The following is a 25,623-nucleotide window of genomic DNA, read 5'->3' as shown; positions in this document are numbered from 1 at the left end:
AGCAGTCAATTTGCTTCTGGCAGATGAGCGCACTTCATTAAAATTCTAATCCAAGCAGGAAGGCGAGAAGAACCCTCCTTCTTATGGGAAGTCAGATCTTGGAGGGCACAGGTTCCTCCAGACTGCTGAAATTCCAGCCAGGTCTCCACCAGGGCACACCGGCAAAGTCTGGAGAGATGTTTGTTCGTCACAACTAGGGCAGGTGGTGTTACGGGCATCTAGAAGGAGAGGCCAAGGATGCTGGCTTCCTCCCTGATAGCCAGTTTCTGCTCCAATCACAAAGCAAAGGGGTGGATTCACCAAATGCAGGGAGGTCTGGGAGTTTTAGAAAAGAATCATGAGAACCTTTGAAAGCTTGTTCTTCACAAGTGCGAGAAAAGTTGAAATAAGCCCCAAGGAGTAAAGGAGCACTGGTACAGGTAACTGAGAACAGAAAGAGCAGGGAAAGGAAGAAATGTGGCGCAGAAAAGCCAACACCCAGAAAGTACATACAAAAATCTTGTTTATTACACAAAATACTTTCTTATTCATAAGAAAGACTTAAATACCCCCCTTCTCCAAATACATCAGATTTTTCTCACTTCTCTGTTTTCCAAACCTCTCAAAATGTGGTTATTGTGAGAAAAAAGTAAACTTATTTTTCCCAAAATAATTTTTTTTTAAATGTGAAAAAATCACCAGAGATCAGATACAGCATCAGCAACTCAAGAGAACATTGGATCTGCCCTTGAACTACTGCTTATGTAATGTGCTATACACTTGCCTTTCTTCCACAATTCTCAGAAGTCACCAATGAGGGTGGGAAGGGATGGTTCGTTGAGCCTTTCCCAGGGTCCCACCACCGTCTTAGGGCACTTGTCCTGCCAGGAGCTCAAAGCCTTTACCAAACCAAGAGAAGGACATTTGAAGGGCCAGAAGAGCTCCGAGGAACTGGGTGGGCATGAGAGAGCTGAGAAAGCCTCTCAAGGCGGAGAGTGTGAGAAGCACCATCATTTTAGGTTGACATGCCAGGGGAGGTCCATGCCTTCCGGTAGGCAGGTTGAGCAGAGTAATCCTGTCCTCCGCTGGGTTTGCTGGGCCCAAAGGTGACGCAGGCAGCGATGCCTGGGGCATTCAGGATCCCTTTACTGCGCGCGGCTCGGATGCACAGCCGCGGGGCGGGCCCATCACTTGGCATCTGGGGCATCCGGCGGGGTCGGCGGCTGCGGCCCCAGGGACGAGGCCAATTTGGTGAGGGCCCTCGCGATGACGTCCAGGTGACCATTCATTGTCCTCAGCTCCACCAGGATGTCCCCAACATTGGCTTCCAAACTGGCGGAGGCGGCAGGCCGGGCGCAGGGCTGCGGGGAAGCGCGCAGGTCCTCAGCGGCCTCCTCCCTGCCCGCTGCGCCAGGGCGCGGGGCGCGCGGCCCCGGCCGATCGCGCTCATCCCCGCGGGCGCCTGGAGGGGTGGCGGAGGGGCCGCTGGGCAGCCAGTCCAGGAGGCGCGAGACTGCCTCCGGGGACGAGGCAACCACCGAGTGGAGGCCGGCGCGCCTAGGGACGCCCGAGCCCGAGGCCGGGGGTGCGGGCGCAGCGGGCAGCGAAGGCAGCAGTTGTGGCAGCGCAGGGGGCCCCGGGGAGAACGCAGAGGGTTCGCAGGACGACGAAGGGGACGGCAGCGCGGCAGTGGAGGGGCCTGGCTCCTCGGAGGAGAGGAACAGGGTGGTCGAAGATTGGGAATCCAAGGTGCTAGGCTCTGAATCTGGCAAGGAAGAAACGAGAAAGGGTCACTGGGGCTTTTATTGACTGTCAGCTGTATGCCCAACTCCATGCTAGGGATAAAAGAGCTGAGTGAGAAGGTAGAAATGTATTTCCTAACCCCCAGGCCTAGGATGGAGTAAGGAAGAGTGGGTTTCGGGAACACAGGAAGCTGGAAGCAGGGGAGACCATGGAGTCCAGCAAGCAAAGCATCTTGCTGAGTAAGGCTCCCCGCCCATCCCAGGTCTAGACCTTGCACTGCTGAGAAGTCAGGAGGGGGCTCCAGGCAGGGGTGGGAGTGAGCAGTCTTGCCAAAGATGATAGGTCAAGGCTGTAAAAGGAGGGCCCCCCTCCTCACTCTCCTCAGAGGATGTGTGGTAAGCAGAGGGCTTGGTCCACGGTCCCAACACAGCCAAGCTCTCAAGCGAGGACTGAAAGAGTTTGGGGCCAGGAGCTAGATCTTACTGCTGGTTCCGCTCTGCCAGAAAATGCCATGGAACCATGGGCCTGGCCCATTGCCCTGGAGAACTTGGTTTTATTTCCTCATTTGTACAGGGAAGGTGGGCCCAGTGACTCCCCCCCACTCCCAGGTCCCTACCAGGACTGATCGACTTGCCTTCAAAAGTCTTCAGCTCGAAGCACAGGTCTCAGAGGGCTGCACGCAAAGATTCTACAAGCCTTTTATTGCTAGTTCTCCCCTAATCCCCTGAATTCCCAGGTAGAAAGTGGGTGGTAGCTCTTTGTGACTGGGTATGGTAACAAGGTTTACCAACCTCAGATCAAAGGACCCACCTCCATGCCAACAACCTTAACTCAGCTGCTTCGGCCACCCCTTTCCTGCCTTTGGGTAGATGGCTAGTGATCACCCTGGAAACAGTTCTGAGTTTTACTGGAGCCAAGTCTCTGAGGTCTTGCTCCCCAGTTTCAGCTGGAGTGTCTGCTCTTGGCTCTCCTCCTTGGCAGCTCTGGTACCCACCTTTCTGCCCTGTCCTTGAGGGGAACCCCTTGAGGGGGTTCCAAGGCTTTCCAAGGCAGACCTCGCTTTGATTACCTCAGCCTGTTATCTTGGGGGGAGGGCGAGGAGTGATATGATGACAGAGCCAGTGAGTAAACACATTCCCCGTTGCCTGTGAACATGTGTGCTCTCGCCGCCCGTCATGGGTGAGCTGTTGCTTCATGTGGGATCTGGGTCTGGCAGAGACTCAGAGCAGCGCTAATCATCTGGTGAGAGCTTATTCCCTCATTCTGACATCAGCGCCCAACCACGTCCTTGCAGGACTCATAGACCCCAGATGGTCTGAGGTCCAGTCTGTGTGGTTGGGAATCTGGTCAGATGGGAGCAGAGAAGCAATGGCTCCTTGGGGACCACAGGTGAGGAGAGACACCCATGTACCTGCAAATTCCTCTGCTGGAAGCTGCATGGGTACTCTCTGCTCTTGGCCATCACAGAACTGCCTCTCGTCCTCTGAAACTTAATTTCCCCCAGTTTCTGTGATGATCTTCTTTTGTAAACCAAGAATCAAGACACTTCTGCACATGTTACCTCCTGTGAGTTGAAAATGATCAAAGCGAAACCCTACAAACTCTTGGCTCTGCATTTACTTGCAAAAGATGTTAATAAGCTTCATACATCCAACTCTTATAGCGGGCAGGAGGCCTTTATATTTAATCAAATAGAAGTCTCACATATAAAATGAGATAGAAGCAAGCACACTGAATGCTCTAGCACCGTGTTTCCTGAATTGTCATGTGCGGACCACTCTGCTGGGACATTGTTAAAGGGCAGTTTGTGATTTGGCAGGTCAGGTGTGGGACCTGAGACTCTGCATGTCTAGCTAGCTCCCAGGAGACGTGGGTGCTGCTGGTCTGGGGACCCCACCTTGCACAGCAAAGGTGTAGACCAAATATACAAAGTTGGCAATAAAGCTTAGGGTTCACAATCATAGAAATTAGAGTCATCAGGGGTACAGGAGAAACCTGGAAGCCTTATATGATCATGAAGGTAGTAATAATGCTGATGACCTGGCATTCAGGGGCTATCTGATAGCCAGATATCTGATCTGGCTATCAGGGGAATAAGAGAGGTGGCCCCTCCTGTTGTTCAGTTCAGTCGCTCAGTCATGTCTCACTCTTTGCAACCCCATGGACTGCAGCACGCCAGGGTTTCCTGTCCATTGCCAGCTCATGGAGCTTGCTCAAACTCATGTCCGTTGAGTCAGTGATACCATGCAACCATTCCCTTCTCCTCCTTCCTTCAATCTTTCCCAGCATCAGGGTCTTTTCCAATGAGTCAGCCCTTCACATCAGGTGGCCAAAGTATTGGAGTTTCAGCTTTAGCATCAGTCCTTCCAATGAATTTTCAAGACTGATTTCCTTCAGGATTGACTGGTTTGATCTCCCTGCAGACTCTCAAGAATCTTCAAAAGCATCAATTCTTCAGTACTAGGCTTTCTTTATAGTCCAACTCTCACATTTCATACATGACTACTGGAAAAACCATAGCTTTGACTAGACGGACCTTTGTTGGCAAAGTAATGTCTCTGCTTTTTAATATGCTGTCTAGGTCAGTCATAGCTTTTCTTTTAAGGAGCAAGCATCTTTTAATCTCATGGCTGCAATCACTATGCAGTGATTTTGGCGCCAAAAAAATATAAAGTCTCTCACTGTCTCCATTGTTTCCCCATCTATTTGCCATGAAGTGATGGGACCAGATGCCATGATCTTTGTTTTTTGAATGTTGAGTTTTAAGCCAATTTTTTCACTCTCCTCTTTCACTTTCATCAAGAGGCTCTTTATTTCTTTGCTTTCTGCCATAAAGTTGGTGTCATCTGCACATCTGAGGTTACTGATTTTCTCCCGGCAATCTTGATTCCAGCTTGTGCTTCACCTAGCCCAGCATTTCGCATGATGTACTCTGCATATAAGTTAAATAAGCAGGGTGACAATATACAGCTTTGACATACTCCTTTCCCGATTTGGAATCAGTCTGTTGTTCCATGTCCAGTTCTAACTGTTTTCCTGACCTGCATACAGATTTCTCAGGAGGCAGGTAAGGTGGCCTGGTATTCCCATCTCTTTAAGAATTTTCCATAGTTTGTTGTGATCCACACAGTCAAAGGCTTTGGCATAGTCAATAAAGCAGAAATAGATGTTTTTCTGGAACTCTCTTGCTTTTCAATGATCCAGTGGATGTTGGCAATTTGATCTCTGGTTCCTCTGCCTTTTCTAAATCCAGCTTGAACATCTGGAAGTTCATGGTTCAAGTACTGTTGAAGCCTCGCTTGGAGAATTTTGAGCATTATTTTGCTAGTGTGTGAGATGAGGACAACTGTGCGGTAGTTTGAGCATTCTTTGGCATTGCCTTTCTTTGGGATTGGAATGATAACTGATCTTTTCCAGTCCTGTGGCCACTACTGAGTTTTCCAAATTTGCTGGCATATTGAGTGCAGCACTTTCACAGCATCATCTTTCAGGATTTGACATAGGTCAACTGGAATTCCATCACCTCCACTAGCTTTGTGCGTAGTGATGCTTCCTAAGGCCCACTTGACTTCACATTCCAGGATGTCTGGCTCTAGGTGAGCAGTCACACCATCGTGGTTGTCTGGGTCATGAAGATCTTTTTTGTATAGTTCTTCTGTGTATTCTTGCCACCTCTTCTTAATATCTTCTGCTTCTGTTAGGTCCATACCATTTCTGTCCTTTATTGTGTCCATCTTTGCATGAAATGTTCCTTTGGTATCTATCTCTCATTTTCTTGAAGAGATCTCTTAAAGAGAGTCTTTCCCATTCTATTGTTTTCCTCTGTTTCTTTGCATTGATCACTGAGGAAGGAAGAGCAACTGTCTCCTGCTGTTAGTTTGATGGTTTTCTGGCAAAACTTTGAACCAGTGAGCACTGGCTTAGGGAGGGAACCATGAAGTTTGCTTAAGGAAGAAAGCCCCTCACCATTGTTTCAGCTAAAACTTCAAAGATTTCTGCAATGACCACGCATGGACATGCCTTCTCTCGTCACTGCCCTTTAGCAGAAAGGGACTGCTTCCTCCTAAGCCTGTAAGTCAAGGTCTTCTGAGTACTTTCTGTTCAATCTTATGCTGAGTCAGACTGAATCATTTCTTGGCTGGTAACTATGTACCTTGAAAAGGGACCTTTTTTTTATCTTTTTTACACCCACTTGGCATCTCCTGTCTCAACCACTTAGACCCACCAGCCTAGGGCATAGGCTTTCCCTGGAGGAAGCCTACAGATGAGGTAAACTGTTCAGCTGGCCACTGGAACCCATGATTCATTGGCAAATAAACCCTTCTGATCGTCCCCTAAAGCACGTTTCTCTTGCTGCCTTCCCCTTCTCAGTAAGTGACCTTCTCTTAGTTTGGCCAAACACCCAGGACCATCTGTCTCTTTCCCCTACTCCCCACACCCAATCTGCTGGTAGTGATTGTAGGCTCTGCCTTCAAACCGTATTTAGCATCTGATCAATTCTCCCTGGCTCCAGGCAGTGGCCCAACCATTGGTGGCTGAGCTGAGACCAGAAACCAGGGCTCCTGAGTTCCAGGCCAGTGTTTCCTCCACCACACACTCCAAAGCTTGGAAAAGTAAAAGTCGCTCAGTCACATACTACTCTTTGCAACCCCATGGACCCGCCAGGCTCCTCTGTCCATGAAATTCTCCAGGCAAGAATACTGGGAATACTGGGAATGGCCTGGGTAGCCATTCCCTTCTCCAGGGGACCTTCCCAACCCAGGGATCAAACCCCGGTCTCCTGCATTGCAGGCAGATTCTTTACCATCTGAGCCACCAGGGAAGCCCCAACCCCAAATCTTACTCAATTCAAATGCATCATTTAGAATTCTCCCCTGGCTCTACTGTGTACCCCTGGCCCTCCTGGCCATTTCCCATCATTTTCCCAGGAAAATTTTTTGGTACTTGAGTCCTAGCCTCTTTTTTTTAATGTAAGATAATAGCTATATTTATTCAATAAATATGCCATTCAACAGATATTTAGTAAGCACCTACAATATTCTGAGCAGAATGCTCCATGATGTACAAAGCCAGATCTGAACCCTGATGTCATTGTGAGGGCAGAAAATAATCACATAATTGCATAAACAAACACATAATTGTAACAGTTATACAATCTATGTGCTATAAGCATCTGAAATAAGAGACAGAGTTTGACCCAATTGAGGAGGATTCCCTGAGGAAATGCTGTTGGAATGGGGTTCTGAAGGATGAGTAGTTAAGTAGGAAGAGGGGAAAATGTTGATGAATGATCAAGGGCCTGAGGCAGAAGGGAGTGTACGTGGGACTCCCAAGGAAAGCCAGTGTGCTGGGAGTGTTTAGAGCCAGGGGAAGGAAGTGTGAAGTGGGATAGATGAAGCTCAGAAGGACAATAGGGGTCAGGAGACATAGTATATGATAAGCACTGCCAGTGTTGTTCAATATCCATTCTCTTCTTCCTTCTTTTCAGCTGGTCATGGTCATTTAGAATAAAAATTATATTTTCTAGCCTCTCTTCCAACTAACTCTAGCCATGTCACTGGGCAGAAAAAATGTCAGTAGAAGTGCTATGTACAATTCTTTGTTCCTGTGCCTAGGTTTTGGTTGCAATGGCTGGTGCTCAAGCAGCCCCTTGGACCATGAGGTAGGGAGCACATGCTAAGGATGAAAGAGCAGAAGACTGAATCCTAGATAATTTAGAGGAACTGCTATGTAAATCCAGGTTAGTTCAACTGTAGCTTTTTTTTATGAGAAAATAAAATCTCATCTATTCAAATTCTGTTAAATTGGGTTTTCTGTCACTGACAGCCAGACCAAATCCTGATAAACATAGCCTTGTCGAACTTGTTGAGGGGTTTTGTCGTTATCTTATGAGGAATGGAAAACCTTGGGAAAGTGTTAAACGTGTATGTATGTGAGACAGAGAGAAAGAAAGAGAGATGATCAGTTTTGTATTTTGAAAAGTCCAGCCGGCTATGTTAGGCAAGAAGTAGACAGAATAGAAGTTGGGGACACAAGTCAGGAGGTTGCAGTTGCAGGTGAGAAATTAGAAAATGACAGTGGTTTTTGCTAGCTATGCAGAGAAGTAGACAGATTCAAGAGGCAGCTGAGACCCAGAAACCTTAGGATTTACTATCGCCAGGGATGCAGGAGGTGGTGAAAAGGGCATCAGGGAAATGGGTGCCCTCCTGGCTGGTGCCTCAGGGTTAGGTCCCCGAATTCTGACTCTTGAAGGCAACTTTCCCTTTCTTGTTCTCTGGAATCTGGGTGGCCCCTTCCCAATCCATACCCAGCCCTGCAGCATAGCTCAGCTCTGACACACCTCAGTAGAGGCAGCCCATGGGAACATTTTCTCAGGAGCCTAGAGGGAGGAGAAACAGGGTAGCCTTGGGCGGGGAACCAGAGAAGCAGAAGTCTGTGGGAAGAGGATGAAACCTGTCTGGAGGAGAAGCAACATCTCTCAGCACTGCAGCCGGGCCCTGGCCTTTGATGGTTCAGACTTGGCTGGGCCGCCGCCTGCTGCTTTCAGAAACCCCAGCACACAAAAGGGAGGGTGAGTGTCTGATGAACTCAACCCAATAATATTCACTCCTTTTATTTTCCAGAAACGTCATGAGGCCCACAGGGCAATCTTCTGGTTTTAAGACCTGGTGAGTCACGCCTACAAATACCTCTGACTCAGTGTGATCTCAAGTTCTCACCAGGCATCTCCCGGGAACGTGCTCAGCAAGAGAGCTGGAGCGGGGCAGCTGGGCAGGGGAGAGCAGGGTTGGTGTTTCTGGAGGGGGTGAGACGATCGTGGGATTGCTGACTTGACACTGACCGTGCTCCCAGTGAGAGCTGGCATTGACAGAGTGCTCGCTGTCTTCAAGCCACGTGCTGAGTTCTCTCTCCTAGTCTCCGTGGACTATTATGAGTTGGATTCTGCTCTTTATCCCATTTGACTGTGGAGGAAACTGAGGCTCTACTACATTCAGTACCCTGCTCAGGGTCATCATGTGTGGAGGAGGCCACGTGCTTTATGGGGTTTGCAAGGATGAGACGAGGGCCGAGGAGAGCCTCCATCTGTGCAAGGTTGGCCACACTCTGGGCTGATGATTTGCCACCTTGAATGCTTATTAAAATCACTCGGGGAACTTTGTAAACACTATCGATGCCTCAGCCAATTTAGTCATGATCTGTGGGGATGGTGCTCAGCCATCCTAGATTTTAAAAGTGTGTTAGTCACTGAGTTGTGTCCGACTCTTTGTGATCCCACTGACTTTAGGCCGCCAGGCTCCTCTGTCCATGGAATTCTCCAGGCCAGAATACTGGAGAGGTTTGCCATTCCCTTCTCCAGGGGATCTTCCCAACCCAGGGATCAAACCTAGGTCTCCTGCATTGCAGGCAGATTCTTTACCATCTGAGCCACCAGGGAAGACTTATTAACTTTTATTTATTATTTATTTTTATTTACTTTTAATTGGAAGGTAATTGCTTTACAATACCATGCTCATTTCTGCCATACGTCATCATGAATCAGCCATAGGTACACATGTGTCCCCTCCTCTTTGACCCTCTCTCCCACCCCCCGCCCTATCCCATGCCTCTAGGTCATCAGAGAACACAGGTTTGAGCTCCCTGCACCATACAGCAAATCCCACTGGCTATCTGTTTTGCATATGGTAATATGTATATTTCAACGTTCCTGTTTCATTCATCCCTCCCTCACCCCCTCACACTGTGTCCACAAGTCTGTTCTCTATGCCTGCTGTCTCCATTTTTATAGTCTTTATTCAATTTGTTACAATATCGCTTCTGTTGGGATCTCAGCACCCCAACCAGGGATGGAACCAGCACCTCCTGCCTTGGAAGGCAAAGTCTTAACCACTGGACCACCAGAGAACTCCCCAAAAGGACCCCTTCTATAATATAACACTAATACACAGCTAGGGTTAGTCAACAAAAGCAATTCTTACACAATTTCCTATTGAACCCTGACAGTGACCCTCTTGCCATTTGCAAACGGAGAAATTGACGTTCATAGAATTTGAGTAGTTTTACCAAGCCCACAGCTGCCAAGACTTGATCTGTATCTGTCTGACTCCCACACCATTTGTGTCGATTCCATTCTCACTCATATCAGGGCCTTCTCCACTTTGAAAGTATGTGAAATTTGTTTATGTAGATTTCTTTTTTAAATTTGCATATTTTGTGTTCATTTGGAAATACTGTTTAGGCCAGCTTTTGGAGCACAGCAGTATAGTCTAGAGCTGCTGAGCAGAACAGGCTGGCCTAGAGGCCTCTGAAGCCATGGCATAGCTTCATCCAATCTCTACTACTGCCAGTGGGCCAGGACCTTTGAAGAGATGCCCAGTAGCCCTGACCAGGATGTACTCGCAAACTCTCCCAGGAGAACAGTGCCTACCCACTGGGGTGCTGGGCCCCTGAGGGGCCACCTTCTGAGGATCAGGAGGCCCAGCCCAGGGGAGATCTGTGGTTTCTGTTTCCAGCAACACGAGTGACTTCCCAAGGGTGACACGGGAGAAGTCATCACCCTTTACTTCCGTGTGAATCATCCAGCCTCCAATTTCCTAATGGCAGAAGGCTAGGCTAATGAGAAGAGGTGTTCATCATCAGTCGACTTAGTTAAAAAGTAGTTGGGAAGGCAGAAGGGCAGACAGAGACTGATTCGACCAGCCAAAAGGTGCTCCTGGCCAAAGACTACCTTTAAAGAGAGGGAGAAAAGAAGTGACAGAGGTGTCTGTCTGCCCACGTTCACGACAGCATTATTCACTACGGCCAAAATGCAGAAGCACCCCACGTGTCCATGGATGGATGGGTAAGCCAAACATGATCTCTGCACAGTGGAGTACTCATGCTCACTCTTAGTCACTAAGTCGTATCTGACTCTGCAACCCCATGGACTGTAGTCCGCCATCCATGGGATTCCCTAGGCAAGAATACTGAAGTGGGTTGCCGTTTCCTTCTCCAGGGGATCTGGCTGACCCAGGGATCAAACCTACATCTCCTGCATTGCAGGCAGATTCTTAACCAATAAGCCACCTAGGCAGCATAATGGACCATTTTACTCAATCTTAAAAAAGAAGGAAATTTTGATACATGCTCGTGGGTAAACCTTGAGACATTATGCTGAGTGAAATAAGCCATTAACAAAAGCTGATACAGAAAATATTAGATGATTTCTGTTGGCTGAGGTTCCTGGGATAGTCAAATTCGTAGAGGCAGAGAGGAGGAGGGTGTTGTCCCAGGGTGAGAGGAGAGGGGAGTGGGCAGTTAGTATTTAATGGGTGCGAACTTTCAGCTTGGGAGGATGAGAATGTTCCAGAGATGCATAATGATGACGGTTATCTAACAGTGGGAAGGTACTTAATGCCATGGAACTGTGCACTTTAACATGGGTACCATGGTAAATGTACTCTCTATATATTTTACGACTAATAAAAAAAAAGAAAAGCAGGGGATGACACCCTAATTCACAATTTTATCCACACGCTTGTTGGATGGATGACCTTTCTGGGACTGTTTTTAAAAGCGTAATGAGAAAGACTGATAAATTATTGTTGAGAACATTACAGATCAGATGTAGGTTCAATACCCGCAAAAGTCCCCTAAGGATGAAGACCCTTTCCACAGACCTGGACATAAACATTGGTGCATCACAGACCACTCCATTTTCAATCACCATGGTGAAAAGTTCTAAAACAGCTTTGCTGAGACCATTGACATAGGTTCTAGGAAAGTAAAGTCTGGAGTCTAGCACATTTAGATCCACTTTTAGACTCATTGTGCTTTTATAAACAAAGTTATATCAACCCCTCCAAGCACTTCACAGCCAAGCTGCTGGCTCCTCGGGGCCCCCATTTCTCACTAGTACCACTGGCCACCAAAAAAAGGTGAGAATTGTTTCAGTTCAAGAGCCTCAAGGTTCTCAGCCAGGCTACTAGCCACCCCACTCCTTCCTTGTTCACTCTGCTGCAATAATTCCTGGAAGGTCTCAGACACGTTCCAACCTCAGGGCCTTTGCACTTGCTGTCCTGCCTGGCACGCTCCCCCTTCAAACATCCACATGGCTCATTCCATTACCACCTCCAGTCTTCACTTAAAGTCACCTTCTCCAGAGATCTTCTCTGGACCCCCCAGTTGAAAGGACTATCCCCATCCCCCCACACTTGGAGGAGGGCATGACAACCCACTCCAGTATTCTTGCCAGTATTCAGCATTAAAAGAATCCCGCGGACAGAGGATCCTGGCGGGCTATGGTCTGTAGGGTCGCAAAGAGTTGGACACAACTAAAGTGAGTTAGCATGCACGCATGCACCTTCTGTCCACAAGATGCTCTCACTGTCCCACTCATAGCCGGGGAGTCATTCCACGTGGAGGGAGTCAAATTAAGACGAGGCTTGGGGATTGTGGCCTGAAAGACAATTTAAAGTAGCAGAAGCATAGGGTGCCCAGGGTTGGGAGATTTGCAGGAAATGACTTTACAAGGTAACAAGGAAGGAGGGGCTTGTCTGAGGGCTAAGGAATTTGAATTTGAGCAAAGGGAAGCCACTGAAGGATTTTAAGTAGGAGAGTGATTGATTTGATTTGCATTTTTAAAAGATTACTCTGGCAGCCAGCCTTGTGGAGGCTGAACAGAGGGGGTGAAGCGGGAGGTAGGAAGATCAAATGTAAAAGGAACCTCTAGGCCACTCAAGGAGCTAAAATGATATTAGAGAAGAAAGAGACACAAGCATGAAGCCCAGCCAACCAGTGTTAGAAGCAAAAAAAAAAAAAATTTTTTTTTTCTAGGAATGGATTAAATTTCCACAAAAAGAGACCTTCCTGCCACCCTTTATGGACAATACTATGAAAGCTGGCTCCTGTATGGTTCAAGTTGGCCACCCTGGATCTTTCATGCATCGCCATTCAATAAAAGCAGGCGTGGGTTTTATGGGATTGTTTGTTAAGCCTTGAGCCAGGCTTTTCTACTCACCCAGACAGGACTCCTCTGCCAACTTCTAAATTGGCTGTTCTTTACATATAGGGTGTGAGGGATATCTCTATGTGTCTTTACGAGCACACCCATTTGGAAGGAGACATGTGACTATATATAATGTCTTTATGTGATTTTGGGGAAGAGCTGTTTGTACAACCTGTATATTCCTTGGCATGCCCGTGTTTGTACGATAGAGGAAGGGAGAGACAGAAGGCAAAAGCTATTCCCACACCATAACCAACTTTGGCTCCCAAAGAAAAATTCAAAATAGATTATGTTCCCTAGCAATGAATTTCCAAATCCACCCGCTTAATCCTTCCTCCTGGAAGGGCACTCACCTTTGAACTTTATTTTTCTGTAAACTATCATTTTAATAAATAACAATAACACGGGCCCAGACCAGACCCTGCTGCAGCTCAGGCTCCCTGCCGGCTCCCCTTCTCTCCCCAGCAACAAGAGAGCTCACCAAAGGGGCCATCTCGCTTGTTAAAAAAGAAAAGAAAAGAAAAAGCGGGCTGCTTGATGAACTTGATGGAAAGAGCCAGGCTGTAAAAGACGGCATTTTGGCTTTAACAAGGCCCGCAGCCCGGAGCACGGCCAGCTGGGTAGTCTGAACCAACCCAAGAATATTAGAACCCGGGGTCACCCGGAGCTGGGACGCCACCAGGAATGCAGGGAGGAGAGACGGTCTGGCGGGGGGGCTGGGGATCACTGGGGCCCTGTGCTGCCAGCTCCTTGATGAGAGTCAACAGGCGGAGGGAGAAGCCAGGACAACTGGGCGGGTGCGGCGCTGTGCCCCTAGCAAGGGCCCTCTTCACGTGGCCGGGCTCCGGGACCCCTTCACGTGGCCGGGCTCCGGGCCACGGGCTGGGCTCCGGGACCCCTGAGGTCGGGCAGGTGGCCACATGCGTCCACTCACCCGCTCAGCAGGGACAGCACTTCAGGGAGGAAACCTCCTTGCCTTGTTACGATGCCCCCTCGGCAAACTGTGGACCCACAGGGAGTGAGGAAGCATGGAGCATCCCACCCACAGGGCGGGTAGGGGAGGGAGGGTCCCATTTCCCCAGGCCTGAAGCAGCAAGGTTCTGGACAGGGGTGTCCCTGGGTCAGTAGCCGAGCAGAAGAAAAGGCTCAGCACCCTCCAGGACCTTCATTGTCCTCTGGACCAAAATGGCGGTGCCCAGCTCTGGACACACTCAGTAAACATCTATTACACAAATTACTCCGTTTTGCTCAGGATTCCAAGCAGCCTTGGGAGCAGAGCCTCAGTCTTAACATCTGATGCCTCTGGTGACTGTTGCCCACCCCTCGAACACAGACCCAAATAATACCAAGAAACTGGCCATATGAGTTCCCGCAGCATGTTTAATACCTAGTCCTTGGAGAATTCCTCAGAGATTGGACACCCCCCCCCCCCCAAGCCATGCCGCTGTGTGTCTCCTTGGGAAAGCTTTTCTAATTTGGGTCTGAGTTTTCCCTTTTCTTCATCCCATGCCATCCCTCCTAATGATAACCCTTTGTGCCAGGTTCAATTACACACAAAGCTCAAATGAGCAGCCCCAACTCTAAACTTGGCCCTGTCCATTGGAGGGGGTTGGGGGGGAGGGTGGATCTTGGGCATCTTGCTCTGCCCAGAAAGAAAGATGCTGTTCCCGAAGGGGAAATAAAGCCAAGGATGGGCGGAGGGAGAGGGAGAGCAGAGGAGGGAATCTTCTGCAAAAATAAAAGGTCGCGAATGAAGAAACAGACCAGCGCCGGCTGCCCCAGGGCACTGGGGCTGGAGGCTGATGCTCTGTCTTCAGCCAGGCCTGTTAGGACCCTGCCCTGCCCCTGGGCATGCAGAATCAACAGGAGTGCTTTGATTTTTTCCCCTTTTTAAAAAAAACGGCCTCCAGCCTGACCCTACCTACGCTCACTGCAGGGTTAGCATAGGGTGAGATGAGACCATTCGCCGGGAATTTCCTGACTTCTGTGAATTTTTTTCAAGATCTGGCCATGAGTCAATGTGAAGCACTGTGACACATGGTGTGACTTGCAGGGGCCCCCTTCCCTTCTGGAGCACCCTGAAAAGCACCTCTTGGCTGAGTAACTGAGGACGACAGCCTGTAAGCCTCCCCTGGCCCGCCCCCCACTTTCCTTCCCCATTGTCGCCAAATTAGAGGAGATAAGAAACTCAGTTTCATCAGGATATTCATATTCTCGAGATGGACAGAAAGATCAGTGTTGATGCGGTTGCCTTCCTTTGCAGAATTAAGCTCTCTTGTATGATGTCTGTTGGTCTTGATGTTTGAGGGTTTGGCGGGGGGAATGGCGGGAGGAGGGGTGGGGATGAGAAGAGGCGTGGAGGAGAGAGATTTCTTAGATTTACAATGTTCCTGACAAGATCCTAGAACAGCCCCTGCAAGGTCCAGGTGAGCCAGACTAGGTAGGCAGGTAGATTTATGGGTTCAATTTTACTGATGTTAACAAGCAATCTGAGATAGCCAAACAGAGCAGATTAATTACCATTTCGTGTGTGACTTATGACTGCCAGGACTAGAGATCGCTTGCCAGTGAAGACCAGCCACAACCAGTCTCTGCTAGTGATGGTTTATAATTCCCTCCAGAGTCTGGGGGTGGGGAGGGGGGAACTCTTGGATCGATGACATCTTTCACAAGATCCTGGAAATTAAAATGAAGGGAATACTGCTCAGCCATTAAAAAGAATGAAATTTTGCCATCTGCAGTGACATGGAGGGAGTTGGAGAGGATCAGCTGAATGAAATGAGTCAGCCAGAGAAAGACAAATGCCCTGTGATAGCACTTATATGTGGGATCTAAGCTGTCATACAGATGAGTATATATGCAAAACAGACTCACAGATACAAAGAACAAATTAGTGCTTATCCAAAGGGAGAGAGAAGGGAAAGGGACAAAACAGGGGTGTGGGATCAAGAGATGCAAACTAATATGTATGAAAAAAATAAACAGTAAGCATATATTGTCTGTCACAAGGAATTGCAGCTATTATAACAAGTTTTAATGGAGTGTAATCTATAAAAATAGTGAGTGACTAGGACTTCCCTGGTGACCCAGCGGTAAAGAATCTGCCTGCCAATGCCGGGGGCATAGGTTCAATCCCTTGTCCAGAAGATTCCACATGCCCCTGGGCAACGAAGCCCATGCACCACGACCACTGAGCCTGCCCTCCAAAGCCCTGTGTTCTTCAGCAAGAGAAGCTGCCTCAATGAGAGGCCTGCGCACCACTGCTAGGGAGTAGCTCAACAGCAGGGACTACAGAAAGCCCATGCACAGCAACGAAGATGAATCGCAGTCAAAGATACATAAATAATAAATAAGTGAAGTTCTAAATAGACACTGAATGACTATGCTGTACACTTGAAACTCATGTAATAATGTAAATCAACTATGCTTTAAATAATCAATACACACGGAATGTTTAAACGTGACTACTAAACTGTATGTGGAGCCTGGCCTCACTCGGGGTTCCTGGGAAGGGGTGTAGAAGCATTTTGCAAACTGTCATACATTATGCAAACAACAAGGAATCGGCGTCCTTATAGTGTGTTAACACCCTGCCATGGAGCCACAGAAGACGGAGCCTTTATAAATAGAGCAGAGAATTTCCAAACATCCTAGTGAGTTGAGAGTCCCTTGGACTGCAAGGAGATTGAACCAGTCCATCCTAAAGGAAATCAGTCCTGAGTATTCATTGGAAGGACTGATGCTGAAGCTGAAACTCCAATACTTTGGCCACCTGATGTGAAGAGCCGACTCATTGGAAAAGACCCTGATGCTGGGAAAGACTGAGGGCAGGAGGAGAAGGGGATGACAGAGGATGAGATGGTTGGATGGCATCACTGACTTGATGGACATGAGTTTGAGCAAACTCTGGGAGTTAGCGATGGACAGGGAAGCCTGGCGTGCTGTAGTCCACGGGATTGCAGACACTCAGACACAACTGAGTGGCTGAACTGAGTGAGCTGCAAGGCCAATGTTTTTATGCTGCCCTTTCAAGGGCAGACACTAAGGGAGTCACCTAGACACTGAGGAAAATTAAGCACCTCGTGCCCTGAAGTCACCCCCACCTCACCTATGTAGTCCCTTCCCCACCTTAGACCTCCCCCCAGCCGGGAGGACCAGAGCATTTTCAGTTGTAAAACGTCGAACTTGGGAAGGAAAATTCCAGTCTGAAGCAAAGTTCTCAGAGCTCCTACACCTTCTGCCATTCTGAGGCAAACATAAGATGAATATTTTCTGGGGCTCTTTCAACCAAGGTGAAGAAGGTAATTTTCCTCTTCCCCTCACCCCATCTCCCTTTCTTCTCCTTCCCCTAAATCCCTTCCCTTCTCTTCCCATCTTCTCACCACCATCCAAAGAGACAACTCTTCAGTTTTCTTCTTATTCTGGGAAAAAACTGTTTTTCTGAATTGCTGCCCTTTCGCTGACTTGTGAAGGCAAAACAAGAGAATTAAATGAGGCTGTTGGGTAAGAAGGAATTGAATCTTAGTGAACTATGATTTCTAAATTTTAAAAAATGTTATTATAGATTGTAGATTTTATTTTATAGATTTATTTTACATTCTTTTTTAATATTCTTTCCCATGATGGTTTATCACAGGATATTGAATATAGTTCCCTGTGCTATACAGTAGGACCTTGTTATTTATCCATTCTAAAATGTAATATGTAGATTTACTTTAAATTATTTTTATTATAACTATACACACACACACACACACACACACACACACACACACACACACATATATATTTTAAACTAATAGAAGCTTTCCTTTCTTGGCCATCTACCATCTGTTTTGCAGTCTTCTTGCTGAGATGCAACCCTGGGGTGGGCACTGGCGGGAGTTAGGATTTCTCTGAGCCTGAGCTGGTCTCTCTTACTGGCAGGCCCTGGAAACATTTTCTTTCAAACTCACCCCCCGGCATCCTGGGCCACGCTGTGGTTCCCCCATATACAAAATGAGCACCTCCCAAGGGCAGGCAATGAGGCTGAATTGTTGCAAATGTGTCCAGTGTTTTAAGGTCCTGGGATTAAAGAATTTACAGGAGAGAAGAAAACACAGTTCCAGAGTGGGATCCTGCTCCTGGTCATGAGTTCTGTCCTGGTCTCCTCTTCCGCTTGCAGGTAAAGAGTCTGCCTGCAAGGCAGGAGACCGGGGTTCGATCCCTGGGTTGGGCAGATCCCTTGGAGAAGGAAATGGCAACCCACTCCAGTATTCTTGCCTGGAAAACTCCATGGACAGTGGAGCCCAGTGGACTACAGTCATGGGGTCTCAAAGAGTCGGACATGACTGAGCAACTAACACTTTCACTTTCCTCTTCCCCACCCCCTCCATCCCTGTGTCTTACATGACTTAGAACAAGGGCTGTGAGCTAAGAGGGCTTCAGAAATCCTCTAAGTCATTTCTTGGCCCGCTCTTCTTTATCTTTTAATAAATTCTATTCATAATTCTACTCCTGCTTTTTTTTTCTTCTTCAAACAGCCAAAACCTTCTCCCTCCTCATGTGGATTATCAGATGAGGAGCCAGCTGGTTGGACCCAGGTCCCCTCTCAACCTATTTCCTCTTCATCTCTGATCCCTGCCTCTCCTCAGCCTGTGCTCCTCACCGCACCCCTTGTTTTGAACATGTCGTACATTTTGATAACTTAAATCAAACTTGACTTCGAACCCAGGTTGGTAAATTTGCTTCTGCCTCCAGGACAGGCACTCTCTGATGTGAGCCTGGAGCTTCCTCCGGGCTCTGGGCCACTGGGCAGGGGCAGAGCAGGGCTCTGCTGTCCCCAAGGAGGCACTTCCCCGCTCGGGGCTTTCTGACATCAGTGTCCCGTGTGGAATGTGGGAAAACACCCAGGCAGCTGCCGGGGCAGCCGTGAGACAGCGGCCAAGAACGCCCCCGGCCCTGGCCTGGCCTCTGGGCACGCCCGCATGTGTCACCTCCTCCTCTGGACACACACAAATGTCCCCGCTCGGGGCCACCGACATGGCCTCTGTCCATCCCCCCTGTCCGTCCTGAGGCCTCGGAGGTTGTGGGCACAAGACAGTCCCAAAGTGACAGAAAGCAGCCAGAGTCACGTTTCCTCTGAACTCTGCCTTCAGCGTGAGGCTCACTGGACAAATGATGGCAGCTCGCAGCCTCATGCCAGGGGAGGGGGCATCTCCAGAGATGGCACGGCTGACCCTCTGCAGGCCCGCAGGACCCCAGACGGGCTGCCTCCCCACACTGCCTGAGCTTGGGGACAGGACACCGCAAGGCACTGTCCTCCTGCCCCTGGGCCCCCTCTGGCATCCCCTCCTGCCTTTCTCTCCCACACCTGCCTCAAATTCTCCCCTCCCAGAGTCCATACTCCTCTCCCGGAGAGTGAGTTACCCTAGGGTGTGTGTGTGTGCGTGTGTGTGTGTATGTGTATGTGTGTGTGTGTTTGTGTGTATGTGTGTGTATGTGTGTGTGCATATGTGTATGTGTGTGTGTGTGTGTGTCTCTGTGTGTGGGTGTGTACGTGTGTGTCTGTGTGTATGTGTGTGTGGGTGTGTATGTGTGTGTCTGTGTGTATGTGTGTGTGTGTTGCCTCCTCAACAAGAGAAGAGTAGGTTGGGACTTCCCTGGTGGTCTGATGGTCAAGACTTCACTTTCCAATGCAAGAGGGGTGTGGGTTCAATCCCTGGTCGGGAAGCTAAGATCCCACATGCCTCATGGCCAAAAGACCAGAACATAGACAACAGAAGCAATATTGTAACAAATTCAATAAAGACTTTAAAAATGGTCCACATCAAAAAAAACAAAACACTTAAGGACAAAAAAAGGACAAGAGTAGGGGCCATGTTGTCTACAGTCACAGAGCACCCCCACCCCTCACCCCCTGTCAACAGTGTTTCATTCATCCCTGAAGAAATAAAAACCAAATCAGAAAAACGTCATATGTGAAATCTCCTCTTCCAATCCCATATGCTTTGGGAAGAAACTTATTTACTTGTGTCTTCCTTATCTATATTTTACTCTCTTTCATTGTGCTTTACTTCGCATTTCCCAGAGGCTATTAAATGAAGTACCATGAAACTTCAGTGGAGAAATACTAAAACATTCGGAGCTGAACAAAGTACAACAAGACTTCTTGGCACCTTCGTAATCACCATGAGAGGGATGCAGAATTTGCGGTCTTCCAAATTTGCTTAACCTTGAAACCCCCTCTTTGGAAGGCTATTTCAAGGAACTGACATCTCTTCAGTCAATGCTTCAGTAGACGTCAGCACTTCTCATGAATGATGTACAGCACCCAGCAAGGATGGTGCCTAGGCCAAGGCTCATTAAAGACCAACACCTCTGCCTTCCTCAGGCCAGAAGACTAGAAATGCCTCATCTTCCAGAACTCTCAACTGACTCAGGAGGAAGAAGCCCTTTGGCCAAGGAGGGATTCCCTTCTGGTCTTTGCCAGGGTGTGTTTCGCCCTGGGATAGTGAGGGGATACCGAAAGCTATTCTTTCCACCATGGGCCCTTGTGAAAAGCCAGACCCCTCAGCTGCCTATCCCCAGCAGTACCAGCATCAGGGCAAGAAAAGCACTCCAAAACCCAGAAAAGTCCAGACCCAGCACTGGGGCTGGGACGACTCTTTTAACTACAGCTCTCACCCTCCCGCTGACCGCCTTCTTGGACCGGGTCTAACTTCTTTGGAGCCCCTCATGAGTCAGCTCTCACCTCCTGGTGCTATGGGGGTCGGAGGTCACTGTAGTGTCGGTGTGACAGGCTCTGGGACCTGTGCCCTTGTCCTGGATGTCTGACAACCACTCTACGACCTGGACATACATCCATAAGCCAGTGTTGCTTTCTTCAAGTCAGAGGGAAGAGAGGGGTGGTCTGCTAGCTTCTTGGGAATGCTGGTGATGTTGGAGAGTGGGTGGGGGTTGGAGGGCTGTCAGGGCCAAGCCAACAGACGGGGCCAGGGCATTTGGAGAAGCCAGGCCAGTTCCCACAGGTCACCGACATGGAAGCTTTACAAACAGAGCTCACTTGCAAAGGATCTGTGTGGCCACTGCCATCCGGGGCAGTATCACTGCTGACAGTGCTTCTGCCCATCACTTCCTCCTCATTTCCCCCCACGCTGTCCCTGCAAAGAAGGGTGGGAATCGGGTGGGAATCAAGTAGATGATATGCCCTGGGCAACGTCCAGGGTTTCTAAGAACCACACCAAGCATCTGCCAGCCAGCTCCTGTTTCTTCCTCTTCCTCTCCCTGGCCTGAGTACCTGCTGGGGCGGTGAAGAAGCACCATTCAGGGGACACCCACGCTCTGTGCTTTGGTGTGTTCGCTGTGAAGCTTGGAATCTCCATGTGTCCATCTGTGACATGAGCACAGTGGTTCCTTCCTGGCTTGTCTCATGGGGGTGGGGAGGGGGGTGGTGTTCTCAGATTCACAGCAGAGAGAGAACTAAAAACGAGTCTCCCTTCCATTTCCCCAAAGATTTCCATTCCTGTTCTTCAGCCTCTCTCCCCCATGAAGATCAAATCCAGACTCCCTCTCTGCCAACACCTGAGGCCACAGGAGACCAAAGGTCCCACCTCATTCAATTCCAATCACAGAATTACAGGGTGAGAGCCCCTGAGCTAGCCTTACCTGGGCTGCAAATTGTATCCCAGAAAAGACAGCCCCCACCCCCTTACCACTCATCTGCTCTAACTAGACCTGAGAGTCCCTTCTCCTCTGCAAAGCTCTTTCCTGGGAAGAACTCAGAGACTGTGGCAGAGCAAGTATGACTTTAATACTGACAAGAATGAATGCAAGCGACCCTACCTCCATCTTCCCAGCTGGTCCATTTGGGGCAAGAGGGTAGGACCACAGGCAGGAGGAGAGAGCAAAAGGGGTTCATTTCTGCCCCCTCCCTACTTCCCCCAGCCAGGCGCCAGGTCAGTGCTTCCAGTTAGGGACACTCTAAAACTGGTTCCCAGCATAAGTCAACTGGAAGACACCCAGGATGATGAGAAGGTGCCTTGGCCCAGACAGAAGAGCCCTCCTGGGCAGCCGGAAGCGCTCAGGATAAGCCCTTTCCCGTTTCTGTGCTGCGGCTCCTTTATCCTCCTGATTGTAACTAACAAAGCCTCCATCATTTCCATCTCAGACTGCGGGATCTGTAGATGGGAGTCCCAGCCCTTTACACACCCTCTCTGTCTGCAGGGGCCTGATGGAGGTCATTGTTCTCACTTCAGGTTTCCCTGAAGTCCCAGCAAAACCACCAGAGCTCAGAGCTCCGGGGCAGGACAGGGAAGAGGCCAGAGGAACCCCAAGCTGTAACGTGGGAGGGTGAGGACCCACTAAGCCAAGATGAGAGAGGAGGGGAGACAGAGGAAAGGAAAAAGAAGAAGGGAGGAACATTTCACCACAAAACCTTTCCCAACGGAGCGACGTGACTAGGGAGGAAGGCCGCAAAAGGGCACGCAGACGAGTAAATATAAATACGGTTATTTTCGGGCTGGGGGAGGGGAGAATGGATGCCGGTGGTCTCTCCGGCTTCTTCCTGGTGGGTCGGGCGCTCGTCCCAGGGAGGAGCCTGGGCGCTCTCAGCCCTGGCGCGGTGGCCCGACGGGGCGGCCAGCGCGGAACCGCAGGACCAGGGCGGCCCCGGGCGGAGGCTCGGCCGCACCTCGGGAGGGTCAGGCGGAGGTGTGAGCCGCACTTTGCCATGTGGCCGCGCTGAAGGGCGAGTTCTCAAAGCCCCCATTCATGGACCCGACGCGCAGGGGCGGCGAACAGGAAAAAAATTGTTTCCCCCCGTCGGCCTCGAAAGGTGGGTTCCTGTTTATTAATCGAGGACCACATCAAGAATGCTGGGTTACAAATGTTCCTTCTCAGGAGCGCAGTAGCTGGTGGCTGGAGGTAAAAAACTGAAAATTCCATCCGGTGGACAAAAAGCTGCCGCTGTGGGTGTGCACACCACACACACACACACACACACACACACACACACCGTGGTTAGTTTCACAAGGAAAATTCTACAAAAGGAAAAGGATGGGGAGGCAGCAAGATAGTATCTTGCTGAGGGTGAAATGCTCTCCCTAGAGCTGGAAACAGCCCTCCTGCTGGAAGCTCTCTGGTGGTGGGCTCAGCAGCAGCCCTTGCACCCCCTTTCTTCCTGCTAGCCAACCCCCCCCCCCACACACACACACACTCACACACACACACTTCTTCCTTCTGAGCTGGTAGTAGTCAGAAACGCTCAAGGGGATTTTTTTTTCAAGATCATTAGCAATTAGTTCCCTGTAGAAATCGGGGAAAATCGAAAGGAGGCCCTTGGAAGAGGTTCAGAGAAATTCATTCACCAGGCAAGGCTGGGCCAGACCAGGAGGGTCCCCCCCATGCCACCCCCGCCATTCAGAGGCGGGGCGGCACTTCCCACCTACAGCAGGCACCGTGGAGAAGGAATTAAAGGAGCAAACTGCAGATAAGATGGAGACTCCGGTTCTCCTTTGAAGCTTAATTAAAGCAAAATGATCAGGCCTTACACTGGGCTGGCTGCAGACTTCCCAAATTGCAGCAATAATCGCTAACAGGGAGCCATGCTATTCCAGAGTCCAGGGATGAAGTGGAAGCTGATTCAGGCTTCCAGTGCGGTAGAGGAAAATCTGAACTGTGATAATTAAATACAAATCACGCCAGGGGCCATAAAAAAAAAAAAAAATCCTTGCCTTCTCCAGATAAGGGGGAAAGGGAGCAGCAGAAGAAATGGAGGAAATGGATTCAGGGCCATCTACATTTCATTTCTTTCTCTGGCAGATCCTAACGGATTTCTAGGTGAAGGGAATCAAAAAGGCCTGTCACCAAGTCACAAAGCCGTCGCAAACACATGCACCCCATCCAGCTCCCAGACCACCGGCACTCTTTATAATTTCTTGACACTACAAATACTTGGCAGTGCTTCTTGAGTGCCCCAATGAGATCAACCTGGGGCTTCATCTGCAGTTCTGAGGTGCTCTCCAAGAGTTTGTTAGAGCCCAGCCCAAAACAACCACCACTCATCTGATCCTAATATGGTAGGAAAATGCATCCTCCTTCCCATGCCTGCCCACCACCCTCTAAGTGAAGGGAAGGTCTCAACTTGGTGTGCGTGGCTGTTGCTTTTGTTGTTGACTTGGCCTCTCTTGTTTTCCATTCACACGGCAGCCTGGTGGCCTAAGTCAGAAGACTGAGACTCAGACCTTCCCTTCCAGCCCTTTGGCCGCAGGCCCTCCACCCTCCTGCCTGAAGAAGAAGACCAAGGTCAAGGCCAAGTCCAGGTTGAGAAGCCATAGGGGTGAGCAGTCACAGGGGAGTCAAGGGTCAGAGGGGTCCACTGGAAGGGGACAAGGTAGGGTGAGCAGAGAAGGGAAGAGAAACAGGAAGCAGCTGCCTTGGCAATGCCTCCAGGAGCCCAGGGATGCCAGGCAGGTAGATGCCATCAGCCATGAGGCCGCTGTTTGCTTCTGCCCACAGAGTAAGATTTCACCCCATGTTAAGACGTTGACATGGGACTTCTCTGGCAGTCCAGTGGTTAAAGACTTCACCTTCCAATGCAGATTGGTCAGGGAGCTGGGCTCCAACATGACTGGAGGCCAAAAAACCAAAAGGTACAATGGAAGTAATATTATAACAAACTCAATAAAGACTTTAAAAATGGTCCACATCAAAAAAAAAAAAAAAAACTTTACAAAAATAAAAGACATTGACATATGGACATCTTTCTCTTTGAAGTTAGAAGTTCTTACAGCTTACAATGTGGGTTTCACTCAATGCCATTTTGGTCTTAATTAGAGCTGCTGCTGCTGCTAAGTCGCTTCAGTCGTGTCTGATTCCGTGCAACCCCATAGACGGCAGCCCACCAGGCTCCTCTATCCCTGGGATTCTCCAGGCAAGAATACTGGAGCGGGTTGCCATTTCCTTCTCCCTTAGTTAGAGAAAGTGGTATAATTTTCCCTCTTCACAGGTGAGAAGACAGAGGTACAGAGAGGTACAGGATCAGGAGAAATCCAGGCAGGATTCCTCAGGCTTATAAGGAAGGACCCTGAAGATCTTTCAGGAGGTTTGGAGGAATCTGTACTTGCTTGCTAAACACCTGTGTCCAAAAGATTCATTCCATCCTTAGCCCCCTCCCAGAGCCAGGCCTGTGGACAGAGTAGGCTCCATCAGACCCCAGCCTCCAACTGCCCCTCTCCAGGAAAGACAGTTGGACCCCCTGGGTCCCCGAGAGTGGAAACATGAAAGTCTGCCTTGCCCCTCATCACATGGAGACCTCCCCAAAAGTCTCAGGCAAGCCCCATGGCAACACAGAACGCAGTGTTTTTCCCCAGTCACATAAACAAAGTGACTGCCTTTTAGTGATTGCCTTATAGATGACATCCTCAACCCTGCTTCTTTCCTCCTGCCTGGGAGATGGCTGAGATATAACTTACTAAACGGGCCCCACTTTGTGTTCACCTACAATCCAGAATAGCCCTTGTTTTCCCTGGTTCCTCCCTGCCCATCATTCAGTCTGAGCCTAGATCTTATAATAAGCCTCTCCCCAGCCCTTCCTCCTGAGATGCCCATGGCTTTTCAGGGCCTGTTCCCTTCACTGCAGCAAGTTAGTGAACTTGGCTTTATGTGGTGACGTGCATTCTTGGTGGTTCTTAATCTGTTGAAAAGAGCAACGTGGGGGGAAGTAGCTGAGGCTAAGCCTTCCGTCTAACCACAGCCTCTGCAAACCCAGCTTCCTCAGGGATGATACTGATGCTGAGATATCTGCTTGTTATCAACACCTGGTTCTCCAGAGAGAGAGGATACAGGCCTGAACCGTGGGGTAAAGGGCTCCATTTCTTCTTCTCTTCTCTCCTGGAGGCCACATCTCCAGTCTGCATCTAGGATTCCGAGAGGGGAAA

At 49.3% G+C, this 25,623-nt stretch overlaps 1 protein-coding gene across 1 annotated transcript; it reads right to left on the bottom strand.

Annotated features, from left to right (window-relative positions):
* Nucleotides 1-1,166: 1,166 nt before the first annotated feature.
* Nucleotides 1,167-25,619, bottom strand: LOC133059240 (uncharacterized). Its single transcript, XM_061146245.1, has 2 exons — nucleotides 25,504-25,619; nucleotides 1,167-1,744 (listed from the first exon to the last, which is right to left on the bottom strand). Exons 1-2 carry the CDS (start codon nucleotides 25,556-25,558, stop codon nucleotides 1,167-1,169), a joined length of 633 nt encoding a protein of 210 aa, XP_061002228.1. The 5' UTR covers nucleotides 25,559-25,619.
* Nucleotides 25,620-25,623: the final 4 nt, after the last annotated feature.

This window comes from Dama dama, chromosome 7 (assembly GCF_033118175.1).
Source record: "Dama dama isolate Ldn47 chromosome 7, ASM3311817v1, whole genome shotgun sequence".
Taxonomy (NCBI): domain Eukaryota; kingdom Metazoa; phylum Chordata; class Mammalia; order Artiodactyla; family Cervidae; genus Dama; species Dama dama.
The sequence above is the reverse complement of the archived record's forward strand: the minus strand, read 5'-3'. Positions and strand labels throughout refer to the sequence as shown.

What these genes read in the sequence shown, in the direction of transcription:
- LOC133059240 (XM_061146245.1), bottom strand. Translation starts at nt 25,558, where the DNA reads ATGGAGCCCTTTACCCCACGGTTCAGGCCTGTATCCTCTCTCTCTGGA. An exon ending in CTCTCTCTCTGGAGAACCAG is followed by an intron (nt 1,745 to 25,503) that starts GTGTTGATAACA and finishes CTTCCTTGCCAG; the next exon opens with ATTCAGAGCCTAGCACCTTG.